At 37.2% G+C, this 24,388-nt stretch overlaps 2 protein-coding genes across 3 annotated transcripts in view; one reads left to right on the forward strand and one right to left on the reverse strand.

Annotated features, from left to right (window-relative positions):
- LOC311296162 (coagulation factor XIII B chain-like) overlaps positions 1–24,388 on the reverse strand; it is a 409,206-nt gene that overhangs the window by 292,109 nt on the left and 92,709 nt on the right. The window lies entirely within an intron of this gene.
- On the forward strand, positions 1,899–23,988 carry ccdc50a (coiled-coil domain containing 50a). Of its 2 annotated transcripts, XM_084417813.1 has the most exons (12): positions 1,899–2,247; positions 11,063–11,125; positions 13,867–13,996; positions 16,214–16,304; positions 16,554–16,653; positions 18,670–19,521; positions 19,807–19,931; positions 20,018–20,062; positions 20,163–20,267; positions 20,701–20,795; positions 20,880–20,986; positions 21,075–23,988. In XM_084417813.1, exons 1-12 carry the CDS (start codon positions 1,929–1,931, stop codon positions 21,092–21,094), a joined length of 2,052 nt encoding a protein of 683 aa, XP_084273939.1. In that variant the 5' UTR covers positions 1,899–1,928; the 3' UTR covers positions 21,095–23,988. The 2 variants fall into 2 exon arrangements, with proteins under 2 accessions (XP_084273939.1, XP_084273940.1); XM_084417814.1 differs by lacking the exon at positions 18,670–19,521.

The raw sequence follows: 24,388 nt of genomic DNA on the forward strand, positions 1-24,388 counted from the left end.
AATCTTCTATAGAAGATTCAGCAGCTCCAGACATATAATAAAACTAACCTTAAAATTACAACCCTTCTGATGTGTATTATCCATTGTCGAGGCTATAGCACGTTAGTTGGCAAGAAAAAAAGAGCTATAGAGAGTATTTTGCTAAATATGTGTAGGCCTACTATATTACATATTTATTAAATTTGTACTTATATCATTAAATAAAGTTGTTATTATAATAAAAAAACGCATTATATTTAATTTGAGTTATTTTAACCTTAAATAATACTGCCAGCTGATATGGCTCTCTGTATGTTTACAGCATTAGGTGAGTTGTTTTTTTCTTGAGAAAATGTAATGCCTATCTTGTGTAGCCTACCTAATACCAAATGAGTTAATATCAAATCAAATCACAATAACTGAATTGAATTGAAATAATAAAAAAGCGTAGCTTACCAGAAATTGTACCATGTAAACATTGTAACATGTTGTCACTAAACCTAATAAAATTCAGTATAGTTACTAAAAATGTTTTGACAATCACAACACACTTATTGTAATGCAATATTTTTTTTTTACATTGGGGAACACAGCCGTGAGGCGCCATTGCACTGAGATAAATCGCGTTGTGAGAACTCCCGGAAGTGGTAAGTGTACCCCTCAGGCTCGGTGGAACGTTCAAGGTGAATAAGGCGAATAGCTACAGACCTCCAAACATCGTGTGGCCTTCAGATTAGCTCAAGAACAGTGTGTAGAGCTTCATGGAATGGGTTTCCATGGCCGAGCAGCTTCATCCAAACCAATGCAATGTGGAATGCAAAGCGTCGGATGCAGTGGTGTAAAGCAGTCGCCACTGGACTCTAGAGCAGTGGAGACGTGTTCTCTGGAGTGACGAATCACACTTCTCTGTCTGGCAATCTGATGGACCAGTCTGGGTTTGGCGGATGCCAGGAGAACGGGACTTGCCTGACTGCATTGTGCCAAGTGTAAAGTTTGGTGGAGGGGGGATTATGGTGTGGGGTTGTTTTTCAGGGGTTGGGCTTGGTCCCTTCGTTCCAGTGAAAGGAACTCTTAATGCTTCAGCATACCAAGACATTTTGGACAATTTCATGCCCCCAACTTTGTGGGAACAGTTTGGGGATGGCCCTGTCCTGTTCCAAAATGACTGCACACCAGTGCACAGAGCAAGGTCCATAAAGACATGGATGAGTTTGGTGTGGAGGAACTTCACTGGCCTGCACAGAGTCCTGACCTCAACCCGATAGAACACCTTTGGGATGAATTAGAGTGGAGAAGAATGGTCAAAAATTCCCCAAAAACACACTACCAATACTTGTGGAGAGCCTTCCCAGAAGAGTTGAAGCTGTTATAGCTGCAAAGGGTGGACCAACTCCATATTAAACCCTACGGATTAAGAATGGGATGTCATTTAAGTTCATGTGCATGTAAAGGCAGACGTCCCAAAAATTGTCTACATGTTCAGATAATCCTATATATATATATATATATATATATATATATATATATATATATATATATATATATATATATATATATATATATATATATATATATTTATATACACACATATATTATATAAACAAACTTTTAATTTAGAACCGATTAATCGATTTGACAGCACTAAAATATATATAGTGTGTGTGTGCGTGTGTGTTTTGATATAAAATGTTGGTCTGTATTACTCATCCAACAAGATTTTTATAGTTGAAACATCTTGAAATGTGAAATATGACATTTACCGTTATTAAACCTAAATAAATATAGATAGCTTTTTTTTTTTTAAACAATAAATTCATATAGTTCTTCTGACATGAGAACTGAAAGAACTCGAGGACTGCGCAAGTTCAGTGGGTGTGTTCGCGTTTGTTTGCTCGCGTACGCGCGCGCTCTTCCCTGCGTGTCAGAATGTAAGCGCGTGCTTGCGTGGCATGTCCCGCCCTGCTATCCGTAGCAAACACAACACACACATTGCTCAGCTTTTTCTCAGTTTCGTGTGTGCGCGTGTGAGCTCATCTGCTGTGGGTACAGGGAGAGAGAGGGAGGGACGGACAAGAAACATCGCTTGGCGACATAAACCAATCAGAGCGACACATTACCGAAGACATCGATCGGATTTATTTATCAATCTGACGGAAACCGCCACCAGTCTGTCAAACAATAACCTTCAGAACCACAGAGAAACATTAAGCGCCGACGACATGGCTGATTTCAGTATTGATAAGAACAACCTGCCTGGCGTAAAAGAGGGTGAGTGAAGATGATGGTGCGCGTGCCGAGACATTGTGTGTTTGCGTTCAAATAAACAGGCGAATGGCACGCGCTTGTCTCGCGCAGAGAGAAACGCATTTAACGTTAAATCTAAACGCACGACACGAGCGCGAGCTTCGTTCAGAGATGGTCGTTGAGTCCTGTCAGATGATTCAAAACGTTAAATATGATTACATTGTGTTGAAATATGAATGGCTCAGTAAATTGGTCATCTTTTATAACATGTACGAAAATATTTCCGTCAACAGAGCCATTAAATACTAGCTGTACTGAGTCGTCAGCGGTGAGAAACGCCGTTATTAAAATACCTAATATAGAAAGAGAAAGCGATTGATTTCTGGCCTGTTTTGCCTTAAATATCATATAATAGATGGCGTAGAATGGCTAACATTAGCTTTAGTTGGTGTGGTGTGTATTGGCGGATATCAGTGTGAATTCTGGCACATGTGTTGAGATTCAGCATGAAATCTTCTGCATACTGAAGATGACTGTGGTGCAACACAAGCTGTTGGTGGCTGATCATCTTATTAAAGGAAAAGCTTGCTTTGCAGGATTTCAACCCACTAATTTTAACCTCATTTGATGCTTAGGGAAGATTAATGTGGCAGTATTTACAGACCTTGTCATTTCTGCCCCCAAATCCTGTGCGTGATAGTTTATTATCTGTGCAATAAGCAGTTATAGTAATTGGAGACAGAATATTGTTTTCTAAACTTCCTTTTTATTTGATTCATATAAAATAAATGATTTAAACTGAAATATGGTCGAGAAGGTTAAGGGACAGGCCAAATTCACAGTTTAAAACGAATTAATTTTCATTCAGATTCAGTTATTGGTCTGAAACCGCAATCCAAATATTAGTATTTGTAAGCAAATTGGGACCAAATGTTGGTTTCTAGTTATTAATTTCATTTTAAATAAAAATTGTTTACCCTAAATGCATTAAAAGAGGTTAACGTTGCAGTCACATTTATACTTATAAGGTGAAATTCAAATGGCAAAATGCAGTCATTTCAATAGAAATACGTACAATCTGGAAATTTGCACGAGACAAATCATTTCCCTGTGTTGATTTTTGTATCTTCACTGTTTAAGTTTAGACTAGTTTGTTGTCTAGTTTGTTAAACTTTTAACTAGGGATGCACCGATACCGGTGTCAGGCCCGATACTGCGCTCTTGTACTTGTACTCATTCAATAGTTTTTCCCTCTTTTCCACCTCACTTTTAAATTGCTTATGAATGCAATTCATGTTTGAATGCAATGCTTCTAATCCGCATTAGTGGCAATTCGGGCCTGGCAAATTGGTTGAATGGTGGGTTAATTATTATGCATTGGAAATACAGGTATCGGCAAGTGCTAAAAATCTAAGTATCGGTCGGTGTCAGACTCGTTCTGGAAAAAAGTGGTATCAGTGCATACCTACTTTGAACACAAACTTGGCCAATAAAAAGCTGCTCAGTCTGGAAGTGACCTTTGAGTAAGCGGTTCTTTATTCATTGTTATCTTATGGATAATAGACAATGGATCTTCTTTTCCCCCACAAATGTTTCACTAATGTGACTGCCTTCAGGTGGGACATGCCAAATTCACAATTTTCAGACATTTGATATGTTTAAAACAAACTACTTTTCATTCAGATTTAGTTATTGGTATGAAGCTGAAATTCAAAAATCAATTAATCTAGTTAAATAAGGACCAAATGTTGGTTTCTAGTTGTTTATTTAATTTCAATTATTTTCAGTCTGAGACCGCTGAGGAGTAGAACGAACTACTCTTTAAACAACATGACGTTGTGTCTCTAATGCTTAAAAAAAAAAGGTCATTAGACACCGAAGTGTCCTATATTCATGGAAAGTGGCCATTAGACTCTTTGCATATGTATGAAATCCATTGGTCACAAGATGTGGCAGCGTTGTGAATCATTGAGCCTATTTATACACCTAGAACCCCCAAAGTCTATTGAAAGACTAGGCCTAGTGAAAATGTGTTTTCTCATTTGTTTCGATTTATTGTATTATATTATCTTAAAAAAAAAAAAAAGTGAGTGTTCAGCTGTGAAATTTAGAATAATTTCACAATGTCATAGTATTTAGGACTGCCAGTGCTCGAGCTGCATTAAAGTGTGTGCAAGTTTATGCAAATGTTGATTTGGATATTTGAAGACGAACGACACATTTCTCACTCATGGGTTTCTGTTTGTTTTTCCTTGAAGAATGTCCTTGTGGCTTTCTGTTTTCAGTTGCTCCGTGCGTGTGGATTCAGCATTTTTGTTGTGTTGCATCTGCTTTTTGCTCATCGTGGCAATTTTGGGGATGTTTGTCTGGAAAACTTGCAGGCTTAAAAATTGTGCTGGTTTTGCTGCCTCGCTAAGATCTCATGGGATGCGTTCAGCGTTGGTTTCATGTTTGCTTTGGGTAGCTTTCAGCTTTTCCTTGTGTAGCTGTTTCTTGTTCGCCAGTCGCTGCTCGGCTGGTGCTTAGTAGTGCCTTGAGTATCATCATTCTTAATTAATCAGACATTTTAATTGATGTCATATTGTTTGTGTCGCTTTAGGCTGTATTGCATGCTCTAGTAAGGTGTCACATGCTCACATTTATTAAACTATTTTGCATATACAGTTTATTTTGAAGTGGAAGCAAGATATAGGCCTAGATTTTTTTGGGTGGATAGAAATTGATACTTTAATTCAGCAAGGATGCGATAAATTGATCAAATGTGAAGGTTGAGTAGGGCTGGGCAAAAAAATCGATTTTTCGATTAATCGTTTTTTAAAATGTGGTCGATTCAAAATCGATTCTCAAACGCCAAGAATCGATTTTTTTCCATCTTTATTTAATATATTACCCAAGTAGGTTTCCTCCACTGTTCATAGGCTTGCAAACTCCATTTTATAGCTAATGCTGTGAGATTTTATGTTAGTTTTATCTAAATCATAAAATAACCTCAACTAGTGCTGAACGTTTAATCATATCGCAATCGCGATATCAAGCCTATAAGCAATTAGGCTATATGACGCAAAATGCTGCGATTTTATATGAAATAAACAAATTTGGGCTTTTAACACAATTAATGCAGCATCTGTTCATTTTTGGTCATCCTTTGGCTAGTGTTACATGTATTCATGTAACACTAGATCTTATTCATGCAAACGCTTTTCATGCGCGACAAGACAAAAAAGAGCTCGCTGCCTGTGAATGTCCTGACTGCGACACAGAACAACTTGCGATGATATCGTGCGTGCGCACAAGACAGCCCAGAATAGAGTTATCTTTCGCTCTTGAACGAACAATAACACACACAATTATGCCAAAATGTCTTTTTGTTGAGTATTTTCATAACATAAGAGCAGTCTTATGATGAACGTGAAGAGTTATGACTCTTGAGAGAACGAGGCGTGTGTGAGAGCCGCGTCTCTGAGAACAGCGGCTGGTCTTAAAGGGACAGTACACAGTAGCCACTAATTATCTCTGCCGTTAAAGTTAATCAAAGAACAAAGGGAACAGACAAAAACACTCACTGCTCTTGACTAAAGAACTTTTGTAACTTTGATTAGTCTATATATAATTTATAATTAATGCACCGCAGACTGTTATATAACTTTATTCAATTTCTGTATATGGCCTAGCTGTTAGACAGAAAGGGCACAGATAAAAATTATATGCAATGTTTTTATATGGGGATTGTTAACCTGTTTGATAAAGACATGTGACTGTTCTGACTTGTCCAATTTTCAGCATCAATTTTTCAAATCCTGTCTATTCATTGTATGCATTTGAAATATAGAGTTGGGTTCTGTTTTAACTGTACCCAATTGTACCTAAAATAAAAAGAGTTTAATATACAGGTTTGTAGCTCTTAATTTATTTTTATTAATTAAACACTTGAAAACTTATGTTCACTTTTCTTTTCTTTTTCTTTTTTTAATAAATATAGGATTTGTATTAAATATTCATTGAGTCGAATCGAAATCTAATTTACAATCGAAATCGAAAAATCGAATCGAGAATCGAAATCGAAAATCGAATCGAGAATCGAAATCGAATCGAATTGAGAGCTTGTGAATCGAAATCGAATCGAATTGTAACATCTGAATCGATACCCAGCCCTAAGGTTGAGACATTTATAATGTCAAAAAAGATTTCTTTTCAAAATAAATCCTGTTCTTTTGAACTTTTTACACATCAAAGAATCTTAAAAATGTATCACGCTGTTCTCAAAATATTAAGCAAAACAGGTTTTCTACATTGATGTTAATAAGAAATGTTTCTTGAGCAGCAAATCAGTAGGCTATATTAGAATGATTTCTAAAGGATCATGTGACTGAAGACTGGAGTAATCATGCTGATAATACAGCTTTAATCGCAGGAATAAATTACATTTTAAAATGTATTCTAATTGAAAACAGTTATTTTTTACAATATTACTGTTTTTACTGTATTTTTTTATCAAATAAATGCAGCCTTGATGAGCATAAGAAACAAATTTCACAAACTTTTGAACGGTAGTATATATAATTATTATATAAAATGTTTATACATTCATTCAGCCGGTCAATGAAAATATTGATTTTTTTTTTTTTTATTGATTTTTTTCTCAATTTATCTCATTGTCCAAAAATTGTCTGATTAATCAACTTGGCCCATATATATTGGTTTACCCAGTAGTTGTTTACTGCATCAGCTGCTCCAGTTTTCTAATAACGGTAAGCCACGTATAACTTGAGAAAGATTCCAGTGAAGGGTTTCCAGCACAGGTTCAGCAAATTGAAATTGAAACTCTTAAAAAAGAAAAAAAGAAAAAAATTGTCATCAATTACTCACCATTGTGTCGTTCCAAACCTGTAAGACTTTCGTTCGTCCTCGAAACACAAAAGAAGATTTTTTTTATTTTTTTTTATGAAATCTGAGATTTGTCACTCCGTTGACAATCCACGCAACTACTACTTTGACGCCTTAAAAAGTAAAGAGATTGTAAAACTAATATGAATTGAGCAGTTTAGTGCAAATTTTCTGAAGAGACTCGATCGCTTTATATCATGAACAGATTGAGTTGAGGCTTTTACTCGCATATAGGCCTATACATTGATCAGCAAACAAACAGAAGCTCAACTGTTCTTTCTTGACGCGCAAGAACAATCCTCATTGGTTCTTGCTGAAGCTCAAACGTGCTGCGTAACACGTGAATGAACCTCATTGTAAGGCTACGCGATATAATGATAGTCACATCGCAGGATGTGTGATGTCAAGTATAGGGATCGTAGTTGATCCGTGATCATGTGATTCACAGATTAATTGCAAAGATTAAAGAGTGAACGTTTATCATTTTCATGTGCTTTTAAGTCCTGTCAGCTTAAGCATCAAGCGCAAGAAGTCTGGAAGAATTTCAAGAATGAACCTCATTGTTTTTTTGCGTAAGCTCAAACGTGCTGCGTAACAAGAGAATGAACCTCATTGGTTCTTGCTGAAGCTCAAACGTGCTGCGTAACAGGAGAATGAACCTCATTGGTTCTTGCTGAAGCTCAAACGTGCTGCGTAACAGGAGAATGAACCTCATTGGTTCTTGCTGAAGCTCAAACGTGCTGCGTAACAGGAGAATGAACCTCATTGGTTCTCGCACATCAAGCGAACTTGCTTGAGCTTCCATTTACCACTGCTAATGTGTTGATGAATGTTTAAATGTGGAAAAAATCCTCATCATCAGATCATATTAAGCAATCATGTCTTTTCAGTATAATTGGACTAAATCGCTTGATTCATATGGATTAGTTTTACGACCTCTTTATGAACTTTTTGAAGTGTCAAAGTGGTAGTTGTGTGGACTGCCAATGGAGGAACATAAATCTCTCAGATTTCATTTAAAATATCTTCATTTGTGTTTCAAAGATAAACGAAGGTCTTACGGGTTTGGAACGACGTGAGGGCGAGTAAATGATGACTAGACTCAAAAAGTAGCTGAAATTAAAAAAATGTGACTCTTTGAGCGTTGTTGAACGGAATCGTAAACGCCTCTGATTGCCCGTTGTACTCACTTCGCTCATCGGATATGTCTGTAGCCGCGTTTCCATTAAAGATTCGCGCAAAACTTTTGCTTTTTTTTTTTTTATATCGATAAAAAGCTATTGCGAAATGACGGCGTTTCCATTAACCGATGTTATGCGACTAAAACGTAATTTTTTCCTCTCGCGATAAGTCATTCCAAAAATCATGGCAACGGACGTTGGTAAGTTTTTTTATATATATATATATATATATATATATCACAGCCACGTACCGCACTAGACATTATTATTATTAATGGAAGGAAACGTAGGCGTGTTATCCAAGCATTAATGGCAAGGAAAGACCCTTATACTGTGTCTGTGAGCGGCACATATGAAGTGTTTCTGGGTTTTTCTCACTCATTTCTGCTCATTTCTGGTCTTGATTGTGGTATTTCTTTGAGGTTTAGAATCCAGTATTTCTGTCATTCTTTTATCTTTTATGAATTCAATAAAGAACTCTGTCTCGTCTTCTGTCCAAACACACCGCGCCTTCTAAGTCAGGTGACCTGTAAATGCGCAAAAACTGTTTCCATCGGAGTTTTGCGAAATATTTATTTTTCGAATTGCCTGAAAAACCACCTCATGCGAGCGTAAAAACTTTTTTGCGATAAATGGGAGTTTTTGCGAAATTGACGTGTTTCGATTGAGCGTATTTTCAATTCGCAATTTCAATTTGCGCAATTTGAAGGGTAATGGAAACGCGGCTTGTGATTGGCTACAATGATCATCACTTCAAAAACATGTTGTAAATATACATCGATGACGCTCTTCACCGAGCGCTTACACAGATACAGACGGGAGCATTTGAAAGGAGGTAGTCTATCAGTGGACCGGTCCGACTTGGTACCGAAGTCTGTACTTTTAATTAATGATGACAGAATAAAAACCTTTAAATAGTCTCCATGCATATGGAGATGAAGCCCATAGTAGATGCACAGTCAGCACCAAGACACTTGTTGTCACTAGAACTTTCTTGATTCCTTCTGCCCAATGTTACTGAGCCGTTATATAGGGCATTAAGATGCCATAATAGTGCTTCACCAACCAGTAGAGTTAGAAAGGATAGTTTGTGAAATGTACATTTTGGTATTGGTTCCTCATTTAGCGCTATGAATATCCTATAGTCTCAGTTCTGCAGGTTTTTTTGGTCCTGGAAAACACTGAAGTTGTTAATCAGCAGCAGATGGACGACGTCTTTAATCACAAATCTGCAGCTATGGCTTAATCTTATCCTCTAGTCTTTACATGTCTCGCTCAAGCTAAGCGTACAAACACAGACTGATGTGAAAATTGCTTGGTAAATTAGTATTGTGCAAACTGTTTTTCACATCAGTATTAAACCTGTTTGCAAATTCCCTCACAACTGTTGCACACAGCCTGATTATGGTGTGAAACTGGGTGCGTGTGTTTGGTTATATTAATTACGCTCAATTCCCTGAAACAGTAATGCAGTTTTTCTTGCAGACTGAAATGCAAAAGTTGCTTTTATCTGATTCGGGTTATCAGAGCGTGTATCAGAGGCTAGAGGGAGGGTTTTTTTCCAGCCACAAATTAAGTACACGATTTCTTCGCTTCTGCACCTGTGTTAGGAACGTGTCTCAGTAACCGGGAGGCTGCCAGGTGCAGAATCAGGCCTGGATAAGACATAAAAAAAGGCAGATAAGAGCATGTAATAGGGCGGATGTGGAAGACGTGGTTTCAGTTTCGCAAGATATTTATGACTGAGGTGTTAACGGTCTGTTGGCCTGCAGTTTTAGACCAGTACAGACCCCTCAAATAATAAAATAATACAATAAACTATACATGATTCTATATAGCCTAGTTGTTATTGTATGTTTTTGTTTTTTATTTTTGCTACGAATATAGCCTTCACTGCTCTTATGGAATTAATAATAAATTAATAAATGTATTTGAAATATACACTACCATGATCAAAAATACAGTTAAAATAACATAAAATTAAGGGTGCACCGAAATTTTGGCCCAAAAGTGTTAATTCTTTATTTTTGAAAGCCAATAACTCTAAATAAAAAATATATATATAATTTTTGAGAGCCTGATTACAAAAACAAAATTCTCACCATTAAAAGCCATGTCACAAGCACACAATTATAATGTTCTCATTATAATTTTATGCAGCTTATGTGACAGATGTACATCTTTTTTACATTTTTTTTTTTTTCAGGATTGTTTGAAGAATAGAAAGTTCAAGCACAGCATTTATTTGAAATCGAAATTAGGGATGCACCGATGTATTGGCCAATAATCGGTATCGGACGAAAAAAGCAATTCTATTCACTATCAGTCAAAACCAGCCGATGATCAGGCCTGATTTAATACTCTGTCAAAAGGGGTCAGAAAAACATGTTATATTGCATCTGTGTGAAAAAGATCCAATACGTCTAACTCAAGAAAATCTAACTATCGGTATCGGCAGATTTCGGACTGAATGATCGGCTATCGAGAAACTGAGTATCAGTGCATCTCTAACAGAACTCTTTTGTAACATTATAAATGTCTTTACTGTCAATTTTGATCAATTTAATGCATCCTTGCTGAATAAAACTGTTAATTTCTTCCCCTAACTTTTGAACCTTTGTGTAAATCCAATACTAACTCATACTTTGTTGTTTTTACCTAAACCTTTTATCCTGAGGTTTGCATTGTGGACTTCCTGCATGTTCTGAAACTGTGACGTAACTCTTTGTTAACAGTAAACACTCAGATTTCTATCTCTTTTTGTCCGTCTGCAGTGTGCCGGGACTTTGCCGTGCTGGAAGACCACTGTCTGGCCCACAACCTCCAGGAACAGGAAAGTAAGTTATTGTATAACCTGTACTTTTTTAACATACATGAATGTTATTGCATGGAATCTTATGACCTGGTATCCTGAAGCTGTTTGTTGACACTAAATGAGTCATTCAAAGCCTTTTTTTTTTTTTTTTTTTACACTGTTTTATTAAACGCAGTGGAACGAAAAGTCCAAACTTAGCTTCCCCTTTTGCTGCAATGTGAGGTTTTACACCTTCACCAGAGATCACATCTATCATATGTATTTTATTAGCACTCGTGTGTGTGAGAACGGTGCAATCGAAAACGCCTCACTGAGCTCTTGAGGACACAATGAAGGACCTAGACAAAATGTGGATGGCTGTTAGACAAAGCATCTGATTCGACATCCTCCAGCTGTGCTTCACAGTCCTCGTGTTTTTGTGAAAGGATGTAACGTTGCAAGGACACTCAAATCAAAAGGAAGTTCCCTTTCCAGGAAGAGTCGTTATCTGTGTCATACCAAAAAAAAATCTTAGAAAGTTTGTTGCTGCAAAGAATTCTTGCAACTGTATGGTTATGGAAAGATCTGAAAACTCCCTCTTTATGTGGGAAGGTGTTAGAAACACAAGTTCTCTCTTGGGGAATTCAATTATTAAAAAAGTTTCCCTGTTGTGTTATCTCAAATGAGAAGTCCTAAAAAAAAACTGACCATGAGATTTTATTTTCTCTACAGTAGAGCAGTTATTTTAGTATTATTTATATAGCATTTCTTCATATTTTGTATTAGCCTTTATTTTTATATTTTTAGGTTTCATTTTAAGTTTTAATAATCTTAGTACTTCGATCTACTTTCTTTAATTTTCAAAAAAAATTAGCTAATATTAAGTTAACATTAGTTAACTACATTAGTTAACATTAACTAATAATGAACTGCACTTATACAGCATTTGTCAATCTTTAATGTTAATTTCAACATTTACTAATACTTTGACTAAAATACATGAACTAATGTTTAATAAATGAACCTTATTGTAAAGTGTCACCATTTTAATTAACGGTTTTAATGCTTTGTTACCGATAACAACACTGTAGTAGAGTGTTAAATCATTAAATCAACAGGCCTGATCTTTCATCAGCTTGCGTGTCGCACATCAACTTTGTTTAGTCGCACTGTCAGATGGTGCTAAACCGTCGCAGCTGAATGAAAGCCAGAGAAGGACTCGTAATGTAATGTTCAAATTGCTCCTCGCAAAAATTTTTTTCCTGGCTTGACTGACTTGAGCTATATCTATCACATAAATGTTTCAATTTATGGATTTATTTTTTTTCTTCTGGTATACGTTCTCAAATATAACGTGTGCTCACAGTCACAGGATCAATAAAAAGTGCTCAGACTTTGGGAAGATGATGCACTGTGTCGGCTAGAATTGCGTCAATGTCTACGATTTACTGCCGTGACGATGCAGCACGGTGACTCGGCCTTGAAACCGCAACTGGTTTGATGTGACCCCTCTAATTGCCATTTCAGAGCATGTGCTCTCAGTTAAGATGTATAATATGCAATGACATATTATTATATATCATGTAACATGGTCACTAAAAGTTTCGTCTTTTTAATTTTCAGTCCAGAGTCATATATTTTATAAACTTTGAAAAAGAATTGCGCAAAAAAACCCATGTAATTTATTAATTGTTTTTATTATTATTATTATTATTATTATTTGCATTAGTTATCTCTGATTTGTTTGTTTGTTTGTTTTCAAAAAATTGCACAACAAAAACGAATTTATCTTTTATTTTATTATTATTATTATTCATGTTTTCGCATTCTTTTTCCCCACTGAATTACAATTACATTTTAATATTGTTTAATTATAATCATTCATTATAGTTATTGCTATCATTTTTTTTTAATTAGCATTATTATGACTAAACACAGAATATTAAACAGCAATTTAGTTATTATTTGACTTATTTCTTATTAATATAAGAAATATATATTATTTTGACTTAATATTCTGTTTAGTCATCATAATAATTATAATAATAAAAAAGTAATAATAATGATTTTATTAAATTACTAAATTATTATATTATTATAGTAATTATTAAATTACTATAACTGCAATAAAAAATATTTTATAATTGTATTACATTTATTTTTATTAGCATTATTAATGATCATTATCATTATTATTATTAAATAATAAACCATTTTAAAATTCAAATCTAATTCAGTGATTTAAGATTATTCAGTGTTTCTTTTTTTTCTTTTTTCTTTAATAAATACTTGCAAATTTTTGTAAATATCAGTCTTACATGAAAATGCTTTTTTAGACCAATCATGTGCTTCAGATTTCAAGATAGGTGGGCAGTTGTGGTCTAATGGTTAGAGTCAGACTGGTAACCCGAAGTTTCGATTCCAGTACCAGCAGGAAGTGACTGAGGTGCCCTTGAGAAAGGCACCTTACCCCCAGTGTGTGTGTGTGTGTGTGTGTGTGTGTGTGTGTGTGTGTGTGTGTGTGTGTGTGTGTGTGTGTGTGTGTGTGTGTGTGTGTGTGTGTGTGTGTGTGTGCGTGTGCGTGCTCTTACTTGGATGGGATAAATGCAGAAGACAAATTCTGCATATGGGTTACCATACTTGGCCTTCACATCTCACACACACAAAAAAAAATCTTTCACTTTTGTGTCATTTATTTGCATTAGACATGGTGTGAAGTGAGTCTTCTCTAGTGTCTGTTACATCTAAATGCTCTAAAAGGTTTCTCCTCTTTTTCTCTTCCAGTCGAGAGCCACCTGGCCTCTAACGTCCACAAGAGCCGCCTGGTGCAGCAGGACCTGCAGGTGGCCAAGCGTCTGCAGGAGGAAGAGGACCTGCGGGCCAAAGTCGAGAGCAAGAGACAACATCGCCGCCTGTGAGTGACCTTTGAAAACACTATACTTACTTGATCCTCTTCGTCCCGTGCGAGACATAAGACTATATGAGACCAGAAAGATGTGGATCATGTAGAGCTTAAAGTTCAGACTGTACTGAGCCTGTTTGTGAAAGAATGTGGAGAGGAAGGTCGTTCTTTTCTCAGACCTTCCCAAACTCTCGGCAGCAGACATCTGATTTCAGATTGTTTTTGCTGTCTGTTAAGATAAGTGGGTGTACTGTGAGTAGGAGTGGATGACATCATGGACATAAACCTGTGTGTGCACTTGTGCTATCAGTCCTTGATAACTCATGTTGTTTAAAGTTGTGTCTCCACTTTATACAGATAATATGTGGAGTTTAGTTTGGCTCCTGCTGCGCTTTGAGCTTGTGTCTGCACACGAAGGCCTTGTCGTCTCGTAGTACGCTGTCGCTGTAAAATGTTTTGACTTGTGCTCATGCCACATGCGGATAAAGTGTTCCTTCCTGCTGGGCGACGTCTCAAGGTCTCTGAGCTGATGGTATCATCAGAGTTTGAGCATGGCAGAGAGAGAGAGAGAGAGAGAGATGAGCCTGAGGGGAGACTCATTCCACAGCTCAGACATTACAGTAGAAGATACTGTTACGAATCTTAGTCGTCCATCAGTTTGTTACAAATACACACTATCTGCGCTCATTAAGATTTTAGTTTTTAAGAAATTAATACTTTTATTCAGCAAAGAGACATCAAATTGATCAACAGTGACAGTAAAAACATTTATAATGTTATTTCAAATGAATGCTGTTCTTTTGAACTTTCTATTAATCAAGAATCCTGAAAAATAACTATCACGGTTTCCACAAAAACATTTAGCAGCACAACTATTAATATTTATAATAATCAGAAATGTTTCTTGAGCATCAAATCAGCACATTAGACTGATTTCTGAAGGATCATGTGACGGACTGTAAATCTGTAATGATGCTGAAAATTCAGCTTTGAATCACAGGAATAAATTACATTTTATAATATATTCCAATAGAAAACTGTTAATTTAAATAGTAATAATATTTCACAATGTCACTGTTTTTATTCTATTTTTAATCCAATAAATGCAGCCTTGGTGATCGGAAGAGACTTCTTTTAAAAACAGTGTTAGGCCTGATAGTGTTCTTCAGTTCTACAGTCCTAAGTGTGTCTGAGTCAAACTAATTACGTTAACTAGGTTGTAATGGGATTGCTTTACTAATTACTCTATAAACGGTAATCACATTACTGATTACTTGGGAATTAATCTCCCAAACTCACGTAAATCTTTACCAGAACAGTACAAGTTAGACACCAGTATTTACAAAACCTTAAAGGAAATTTTTAGTTATTGTTAACTAAAATTATTAAAAATAATTTCTGGTAATTGAAATAAAGCTGAAATAAAATATAAATATTAGATGAAAAACTTCAACTTCAGATAGTGTATATTTTCATTCAAGTTAAAGGTATAATGGAGGATTTTTTACTTCCGGGTGGATCACCTATACTATTGGTCCTCCTAATTGTCAATCATTCTGGTGAATCAATCAAACTTATTCAAAAAGTGGAGAGGGCGGGTCTTATCTAAAATTCGGAAAGATCCTCCACTATACCTTTAAATTACTAAAATTGCTAAAACAAAAAAAATGATAATTACATGCATTAAAAAAACAACAACTAATAAACATGACAAAAGCACAAACAAAATTGCTAAATAAAAATCTAAAATGAAAACTAAAAGCTAATTCAACATTAATAAAAACTATAAGAGTTTATAAATAATACTAAAATAATACTGGTTTTTAGTATTGTATGATTCCAAGTTTATTGTGAATATCAGAAAAATCTGCGCACGAAAATCGGCCAAAAAGCTCTCAGGATTTTATTGTCCAGATGCCACAAATAGAGGTGCGCAAAATGTTTTCGGGTTCAACCCTTCATCAGTGAAGTTTATTGTGAATAAATGACTCTTTAATCATTAAAACATTTTATTTTCAATTTAACAGTACTGATTAAGACAGTTTAATCAGCAAAAAATGTATTACGATGACAGCTCTAGATAATAGTAACATGTTTCCATTGCAACTCAATGCTGGAGACTGGTCTTCCAAGAGCAATTTCTTCTCAGACACAGGAATTGAAAGGTGGCTGATTTGAGAAGCTCACAGTGTGAAAACTCAAGTGTTTTCTTTCCCTCTGTCCTGTCAGGGAACGCATCGACAATGAGATTGCTCAGGAGATTCAAGAACAACTAGTCCGGCAGGCTGAACAACAGAGGCAGCAGGAAGAGAAAGATGAGGTGAGAGCAGGCCGCCTTCCAGCCATTCACAGATTTCACACACTCGGGTTGTGTTGGTCATCGGTACGGCATTGATTTGGCCACGCCCACATCGGTCACGTTACTTCATCGTGATTGTGTTTGTAACACTTCAGAACTCGCATTCTCTGTGTGTTATTCATAGACGTAACCACACCCATGTCTGTTACATCATTGCTATTCTCGTTTCGCTCCACTCATTCTTTTGAATGTTTATATGCGCTCAACTAGGCCATCGCCCGGAAGCTGCAGGAGCGAGAGATGAAAGAGGAGAGAAAACGGCAAAAGCAGATGGAAGAAAACTTTGAAGAGGAGTACTATGAAGACAAAGGTGTGTAGAGCGCCCCCTGGTGGAAGGTGTGCAGTCGGGCAAAGATGAGGTTTGGAGAACAGAAAATGTGTCCGGATCAGTAAACGTACTGAATTTGTAGGGTTTTAGCCGAATCTATTGCTCCGCATCAAATATTTTACCACAGTACGGAGTTTGAAATCTGTGCCTTTTCATGGTAGCCAGTAAATTCAATAAACAAAAAAACAGACAACATGTTTTCATTAGTTGCACACAAAAGCAAACATGCAACACAACCAGTAAAGTTTTATTCAGAAACAAATAACTCTTTCTTGCAATGAACCAGTCAAGACTCCTAAGCTATTGTTCTGAGCAGATTAACTAAAGGTATAAAAACATTTGTTTATTGAAATAAAATATAGATATTAGATGAAAACGTGAACTAACAAGAAATAAACTAAAAAATACATAGTTTTGTTAGTTAGGACCAATTATGTCCAAAAGTAGGACATTGAAGTTTTGACATTCCTGCACAAATCATGCCAGCTCAGAATCGTGATGTCTGTCAGCCAATCGCGATGGATGATGTCTATCGGCCCAACCCTAGTACTTATGCTTTAGGAAGCAATTACAGTAATGAACACATTTCATGCATTTCAAGCCCCAAGCACTCCAGATATTTTCATCTGTTTGTTGAGAAGTTAAACAAAATGTCAAATAACTTGACCGCATGTTAGTGTGCAACTTATGTTGTTTAGTAAACATAAGGGATCTGTGGGAAGGTTTTCTTGCCTCATCTAAAACGGCACCAGTAGACCATGTTGCATTCGTAATGGGCAACCATTTAGTGACTAATGCTACAAAACTGGACATGCAAGTTGTTCATGTCAACACTGCATCTGTTAACTCAACCCGCCCTGCATGGCTGCCCTTCCGTGCCAGTGTTTGCATTCAAACTGTTTGCTTTCACGTGTTATGTAATCATTCTCTCATGCAATCATTTGGATGTGTTTAGGGCCTCTTGCTGGTCAGCCAGTATCGTACCCGTAGGGTCTGTTCGCCTCGTTAAACAATAATTCAAACCTTTCGTTCATTGGTTATTAATGAAGAGTGCATTTCACCAAAACTCCCTAACCCTAGAGGTGAAACTTCAGCACGCATTGCATTTCTTCGTGTTGTTGATATTCTGTTCATAAGAACCCTGCTATGATAAGCTCAGATTAGCACCCGCCTACAGGGCACAACATAAAAGATTCAGCATCTTTGTGCAGGAGTATATTTAGCTCGTTCCCTATCGAACCGTGACAGCGTAGCTAAGCTCTGTTCTCTCACCAGGATGCAAACAATTAGGGCCTGTGTTGCGTTTCTGCAGTGATGTGTGGGGAGGGGATCAGACTTGTTTCTGAACCCCTGACCTGTTAATCTGTGATAAAGAAATCTTTTTAGGAGGGTTAACAAGATATTTGCAGTCTAAAAAGTCATAGTCCTGGTTTGTTGGCATTAATCTGAACGAAAATGCACATGGGCCTTTTTATAAACGCCTACTGTATGCACTTTTCCGCCCTTGTTGATTTGTTTTTTGTTCTGTAAAATAACCTAACCCACAAACAGACTTTTCTAATGTGCTCAACTGGATTTACTAAAAACAGGATCCAAAATTAACACACTGCAAGTGTCAAATGCACTTTAGACATATATATATATATATATATATATATATATATATATATATATATATATATATATATATATATATATATAATATGTATGTGTATGTGTGTGTGTGTGTGTGTGTGTGTGTGTTTGTAATGTTTAGCAAAATACATTTTCAGTTTTCTCCAGTCACTTGACTATGGCAAGTGTGGCATAGTTAATTCTGGACCCTGGCTGTAACCTCTTAATTTGAAGGGCTTGGTACTACTTGTCAGCAATAGCTTTATTTAACATTTTACATCCTGCATTATCCAGAGTGAACTAACCCTTGTGTACTAACCAGGTTAAGTTTTATTTCCCTCCTTGTTCTGCACTCCACCTTTTCCCTTACTCGCTTTCACGCAGCCGCCAGGAGCCTCCCGCACCGTCCGCCAGACTTGCAAGAGCCGAATCCCCTTTCCACTTCTCCAGGTTACAGAAAAGAGAAGCATCACAACCACAATCAAATTCTTTCCCCGTACGACTCTCCCGTGCCAGACAGAAAAAAATCTCCCCGTAGTCGTTATCCAGAATATCCAGAATATGAGTCTGTTGAACACGTCCGAACTAGGCATCCAGAGATTCCAAGCAAGGAAAGGATCCCAGAGTATCACTCACCTGAGCGAAGACCGAAATACCCGGAAGATTACTCGAAAGAGAGGAACAGACCTCTCGATCTCGATTACAAAGAACCTCGTCGAAGAAAGAAGCCAGATCAATGGGACGACCTGGAGCCTGTGGTGCGGCAGAAGGAGAAACCTCCCAAGGATTACTCTGCCGGCCAGGATAGGGTTTGGGACAAGGAGAGGAACAGGGATCGAGAACGAGAAAGGGATGGACAGAGATCCAAGGACAGGCCAAGAGATCAAAACCGGACAAGAAGTCAAGACCGACTGTTTAGCGGAGATGTCAAGCAGGTAGACAGGGGTAGAAACGTGGACAGGGAGATGGACAGGAATGGCTACGGACATGCTAGCAGAGACAGACAAAGAGAACGAGGCAGAGATGGGAATAGAGAGAGGCACAAAAGCAGAGAGCAAGAACTGGACGAGTACAGTCTCACCCCAACTAGAGGATTGTCAGAAGACAGCTTGGAGCGGGAGGATCTCAAGAGCAGGCCGAGGCTCCCGTCAGGCCCTAATGAGGTGTTTGAGGAGCCCACTCTCAGAGGCCCTTCAAATGAGGGTCCGTCCCCTGGCCCTTCCTCCAGAGAGAGAGGTATTGACCTGGGTCCACGTGTTTGATTGAACCTTCTTGGACTTTGCTGTGTCATCTGGTGGTGGGAGTGCTGTCAAGGCATACTCTTGATTTCCTTTTTCCTATGCATTGGTGATTGTGGTTTGTGGGAATCTTGTGCACTAAATCTTGACGGTGGCTACAAACTTGCATTTTTGATCATTCCTTTTCAATCCCAAAAATGGCTTCTTGAGCTGCTGTGTGAATAAATAAAGTGTAGTTCTGTAGTGTTTTCTTTGAGCTGATATCCTCTAATGCCCCCTGCAGGCCGAAAGGTTAGAGGAGAGTATGGCATGAAGGAAGCAACACATGGATTGGCCAACTTAGACCTACAGGACCAGGAGCTCAAAGACTTGGAGGTGGCACGCAGACTACAAGAAGAAGAAATTAAGGTACCTTGAGTGAATCTTTCTCTGTGCTTTTAATTAATTATCGGTGATTTGTAATCCAAAAAAGTAACTGCATATCTTTTTTACAGGCTAGTCAAATTGACAAACGAGCCGCTCAAGTTGCTAAAGATGAGGTACCCCCCCCCCCCCCCCACACACACACACACACACAAATTTGAGGTTGTTGTTGCCTCCAAACCTAATTATGTTGTGCGTTTTGCAATGTAATTAAAGGAATTAGCCCGACTGCTATTGGAGGAAGAGAAAAGGGAGTATAAGAGATCGAAAGAGGAGAAGAAGCAAGTGATAGATAGAAGACGACCCGAGGTAGAATACAAGGTAAGCATCGTTGTGTTCTGTCTTCTGGGGTTTTTTTTTTTCACAGCATAAAGGGAATCTTACGGATTTATGAATGAACCGCTCATTTTAAAATCTTCCCGGCCTGTGACATTTCTCATGACTCGTAAAAACAGTCAATGTGTTGTCTTTGTTGTCAATTTATTTATTTTTTAAACACATTTCAGTCTCGTCTTTTTTCGTCAATGATATTGCATGTGTTGATATAGTCACAGTTATCGTTTAATGACGTGGGTGTCATCTCTCATCGTCTTGTCTTAGTCTTTTTTTTGTGCTTTAACCCCTGCGTGTTTAGGGTTAAAAAGGTAATATAGTAAATACTACTGCTGTTGAAATTCACAATATTCCATGTGGGCCTGGTGACGTGGACCCTGTCGACACCACTGACACGCTCTCTTCTGCTCTGTCATATTAGCCCGGGCAAGAAGAAGTAGTACGACCACGCATGCGAGAAGAGGTGCGTAGCAGAGAGGACGAGTACCAGAGAGCGCGGAACCACAAACCTGTCAGGTACTACATCTCTGCCTCATTATCACCCATACGCTATCAGAAGTCCTACAGGAGTCTCATGTTCCTCTTGGTTCTTTGTTCCAGGCCGCCTCCTCCAACACAACACTATGAGAACATAAACCCGAGCTATGCTTACGTGGAGAGCCCGTACACCCCTCGCCCTCCATCAAGACCAGAGGCGGCGTACAAAGGTTCACACTGCACCAATGCACCTGAGGTATCGCTTCAAATTTGATAGATTTTGTTTTAAATGTGCGTTTTTATCTCCTTCTCTTTCAGGTGCCTACTACAGACAGTGACCATAAGCCTCCACTGCTGCCCAATCACGAGTCCGTTCGGCCCTTTACTTTGTGAATCAATAGAGAAGGAAGCGATTCAGAAACTACTTTGAGTTCATGAGGCTTTCGGCGGAAGCTACTGACACTTTAATTTTATTTTTCCTCCAAGTTTCTCGGCTCATCGCATCAGATGATCCGTTGTCGTCTCTTCGTGTTGTGAATGAGTCTTTTACCCTGGAGTTATCAACTACTGGGCAACAGGGACGGTTCCTGTTCGCTTCTCATGTTCTTGTCTTATTGTGGATGACTGGACAGGAAGGGATCTACTGCACAGCTCTTTTAAATATCCCTTTTCTTTTCATCCCTCTCGGCATCTATATTCAAGCCTGGTCTTGATTCCATGTTGCATTGCAGGATACAGCAGAGAATTTTTGTTTTTTTAATTTAATGGAAAACATGCTTGAATTGTGCTCTATATTTATTGATTTATTTTGAGATGATATAGTTTATTTTTTATTCGTATTATATTGTTTTACCCTTTCAACCGATCTATCCCAAGAGACTGGCATAAACTGAAGTGATCACATTTCTGGAGAACTGTTTAATGCAAAATTCCAGCCCTGCTCTAACACATTTTGACATCTCGATGAGCAGGTTCAGTCTTCAAACCAATCAAATATCGAGGTGAGGTCGTCAATGCTTCTTCATTTGCCCTCCAAAATCATTTGTGAGAGAATCGTCATGTACACTGTGGGCTCACGTACTGCTAGGGTTCGAGACGCTCAGCCCTTTGGGTGCCTTTGTTATTCTGATATTTCCTGCAGTGTCCGTAGCGATCATCTCATCTACTTCATAGGTCTTCAGGACCTCCTAATATGCTCCAGTGTTCAAATGCATGCTGGCTGAATGTGAACTCCGTGGGGTCTATATGAATCTTGTCGTCCGGAAACAAAAAAATGGCCAAAAACACATCTCTACTTCTCCAATTTTTTTTATATATATATGTATTTTTATTTATAATTCAATAAAAATCCAAAATAGAAGTTTTAAGGCATGTAGTAGCATTGCTATTGGCACAGATGTAAACAGTTTTCTTGCTTGCATCATCATATGCAATTCATGCTATATCTCAGTGTTCAGATTTACAGTGCTTTGCATTTGGTGGCAAACTTACTTTAAGCAGGGACATAAAAACTGACCAGCAAACGAGTGACTACGGCAGCGTTTATCTGGCACTTTCCACAAATAGTGTACAAAATAGGGCTTGAAACTCTTGAAAAAAAAAAAGTTTTGTTTGTTTTGATCAATGAAAAGTTTTGTTTTGCTTTTTGTTTGGGTTTTTTTCCAACAAATAATCAATGAAAAGATGAACCGTCAGAAAAGTTTTGTTTTGCTTTGCTTTTTTTTGGGGGGGGGGTTGTTTTGTTTTTAGCAAAGGATTAATGAAAATATTAACCTTCTGAAAATGTTTTGCTTTGCTTTGTTTTTTGTTTGGGTTTTTTCCAACAAATAATCAATGAAAAGATGAACCTTCAGAAGTTTTGCTTTGTTTTTCTTACTTTTTGTTTTGTTTAACAGTTTAAGCAAATGTCATCACAGTTTAGGACTTGTCTAAATATAATTTAAAAACAATTTGTTTTATTTTAGTTATTTATTTTTTTTAGCAATTGTTTATTTTGATAAAAATAAAATAAAAAAAACTCTATGAATATACAATAACTTGCAAATTTAGCCTAAATTGATCTATCATTCAGAGCTGGCTAGTCTGAGACCAAATGTTGCATTTTTGGTTATTCAAATAGGTTTAACAGTATTATGTTGCGGTTGTGTGATATCATGCACAATAATACTACGGTAGCTACATGTAAAATACTTATATCTAGCAAAGCTAATAGTTCTGTTAATAACATGAGATGTGTGCATTTATTTCAGAGACAAAGACCCATTGTGTACCCTATTCATGGAAACTGCTGAATGCACATCACTTTATCAGGGCTTTTTTTTTTTCCTTACTGATCAATTATTGCTTACATTCCATATTCCTGTCATAAATTTGTTCTAAAGGGATTACATTCCGCTTCGCTTTTGGGAACGGGAATATGTTTGTGCGGGTTACATGTAGCATCCTGTACAGAGACAACTTAAGACAGCAGCTACTTTTGTATCGCATTAGTGCCTATTTAAGACCAGTGTTCGATCGCTAGTGCTGAACGCTCTCATATTGCGCTCTTGAAAATGACAAATGTGCTAGTTTGTGTTGGTGCATTCCAATGAAAGGCATGGCCTGAAATGCGTCCAATAAACTTTTAGGGAAAATATCTTCTGTTGCCATGCGGCTATAGGCTTACAAGGTGATTAAGAACATTTTCTGTAAATTGTATTACTGAATCCGTTTTGAATCACTTTATGTGTGTGTTTTAGTGATGAATGTGCATATATATCTCTCTTTCAGTGCTGTGTCAATCTAGCGCATATCATGGTGCATATCGCAGTGCGCTGTAGTATTTGAAAAGAAAATTGTATGTTACGATTATCATACTAATTGGCTGGATTGGTCTGTGCCAAATGTTTAACATTCAGGGATTTTCAAAGTATTGCTGTAAAACTGACAATATCTGATGGTCATGTGATCTGTTTGTTATTGGGGGGAAAAAAACTTCTGGTTTACAACATTTTTGCAAAACTGAACTTTTCGCACCTGATATGCCATTGTAAATGTTCGTGTATGTGTGTGACTGAGTGACAGACTTTAGAAGTTTTCAATCAATGTATTGAGACGACGTTCATGCCAGTTTCTTTTACAATCAGCTGTTGCTGGAAACGTTTTGTGACCGGCGAAAGTGTTTGTATCTTGCACATTCTCATAGCTTCCACTGGCCAACTGTAAATACCAAATAAATTACTTTTAAAGGGTATGTTTGTGTCAATGAAATATTTGAAATCCACTATATCTGATTTAAATAAACAGCAATCTCCTGGATATAACCTGACAGAAGGTCTTCTTGTCAATTCAGTAGACCTACGTTATTTTATTTTTTATTATTTGCACCTCTATCTATGCATTACAATTCAATACATACACACACATATACATTTATTTATATATATATATATATATATATATATATATAAAATCACTAACCAAGAAGCCATTTTGTTGTCATGTGGCAAAAAAAAAATAGAACAGGAAGTGATATCATAGAGAGGCCCTGACACCTACTACAGTTTGTGAATATTTTTTAATTATGTAGTTAAGGAAATGTAACTTTGTGGATACAACACTTTCATTAAATTAAAACTTGGTAGAAAAATAAG

Source organism: Rutilus rutilus, assembly GCF_951802725.1.
Source record: "Rutilus rutilus genome assembly, chromosome: 8".
NCBI classification, from domain to species: Eukaryota; Metazoa; Chordata; class Actinopteri; order Cypriniformes; family Leuciscidae; genus Rutilus; species Rutilus rutilus.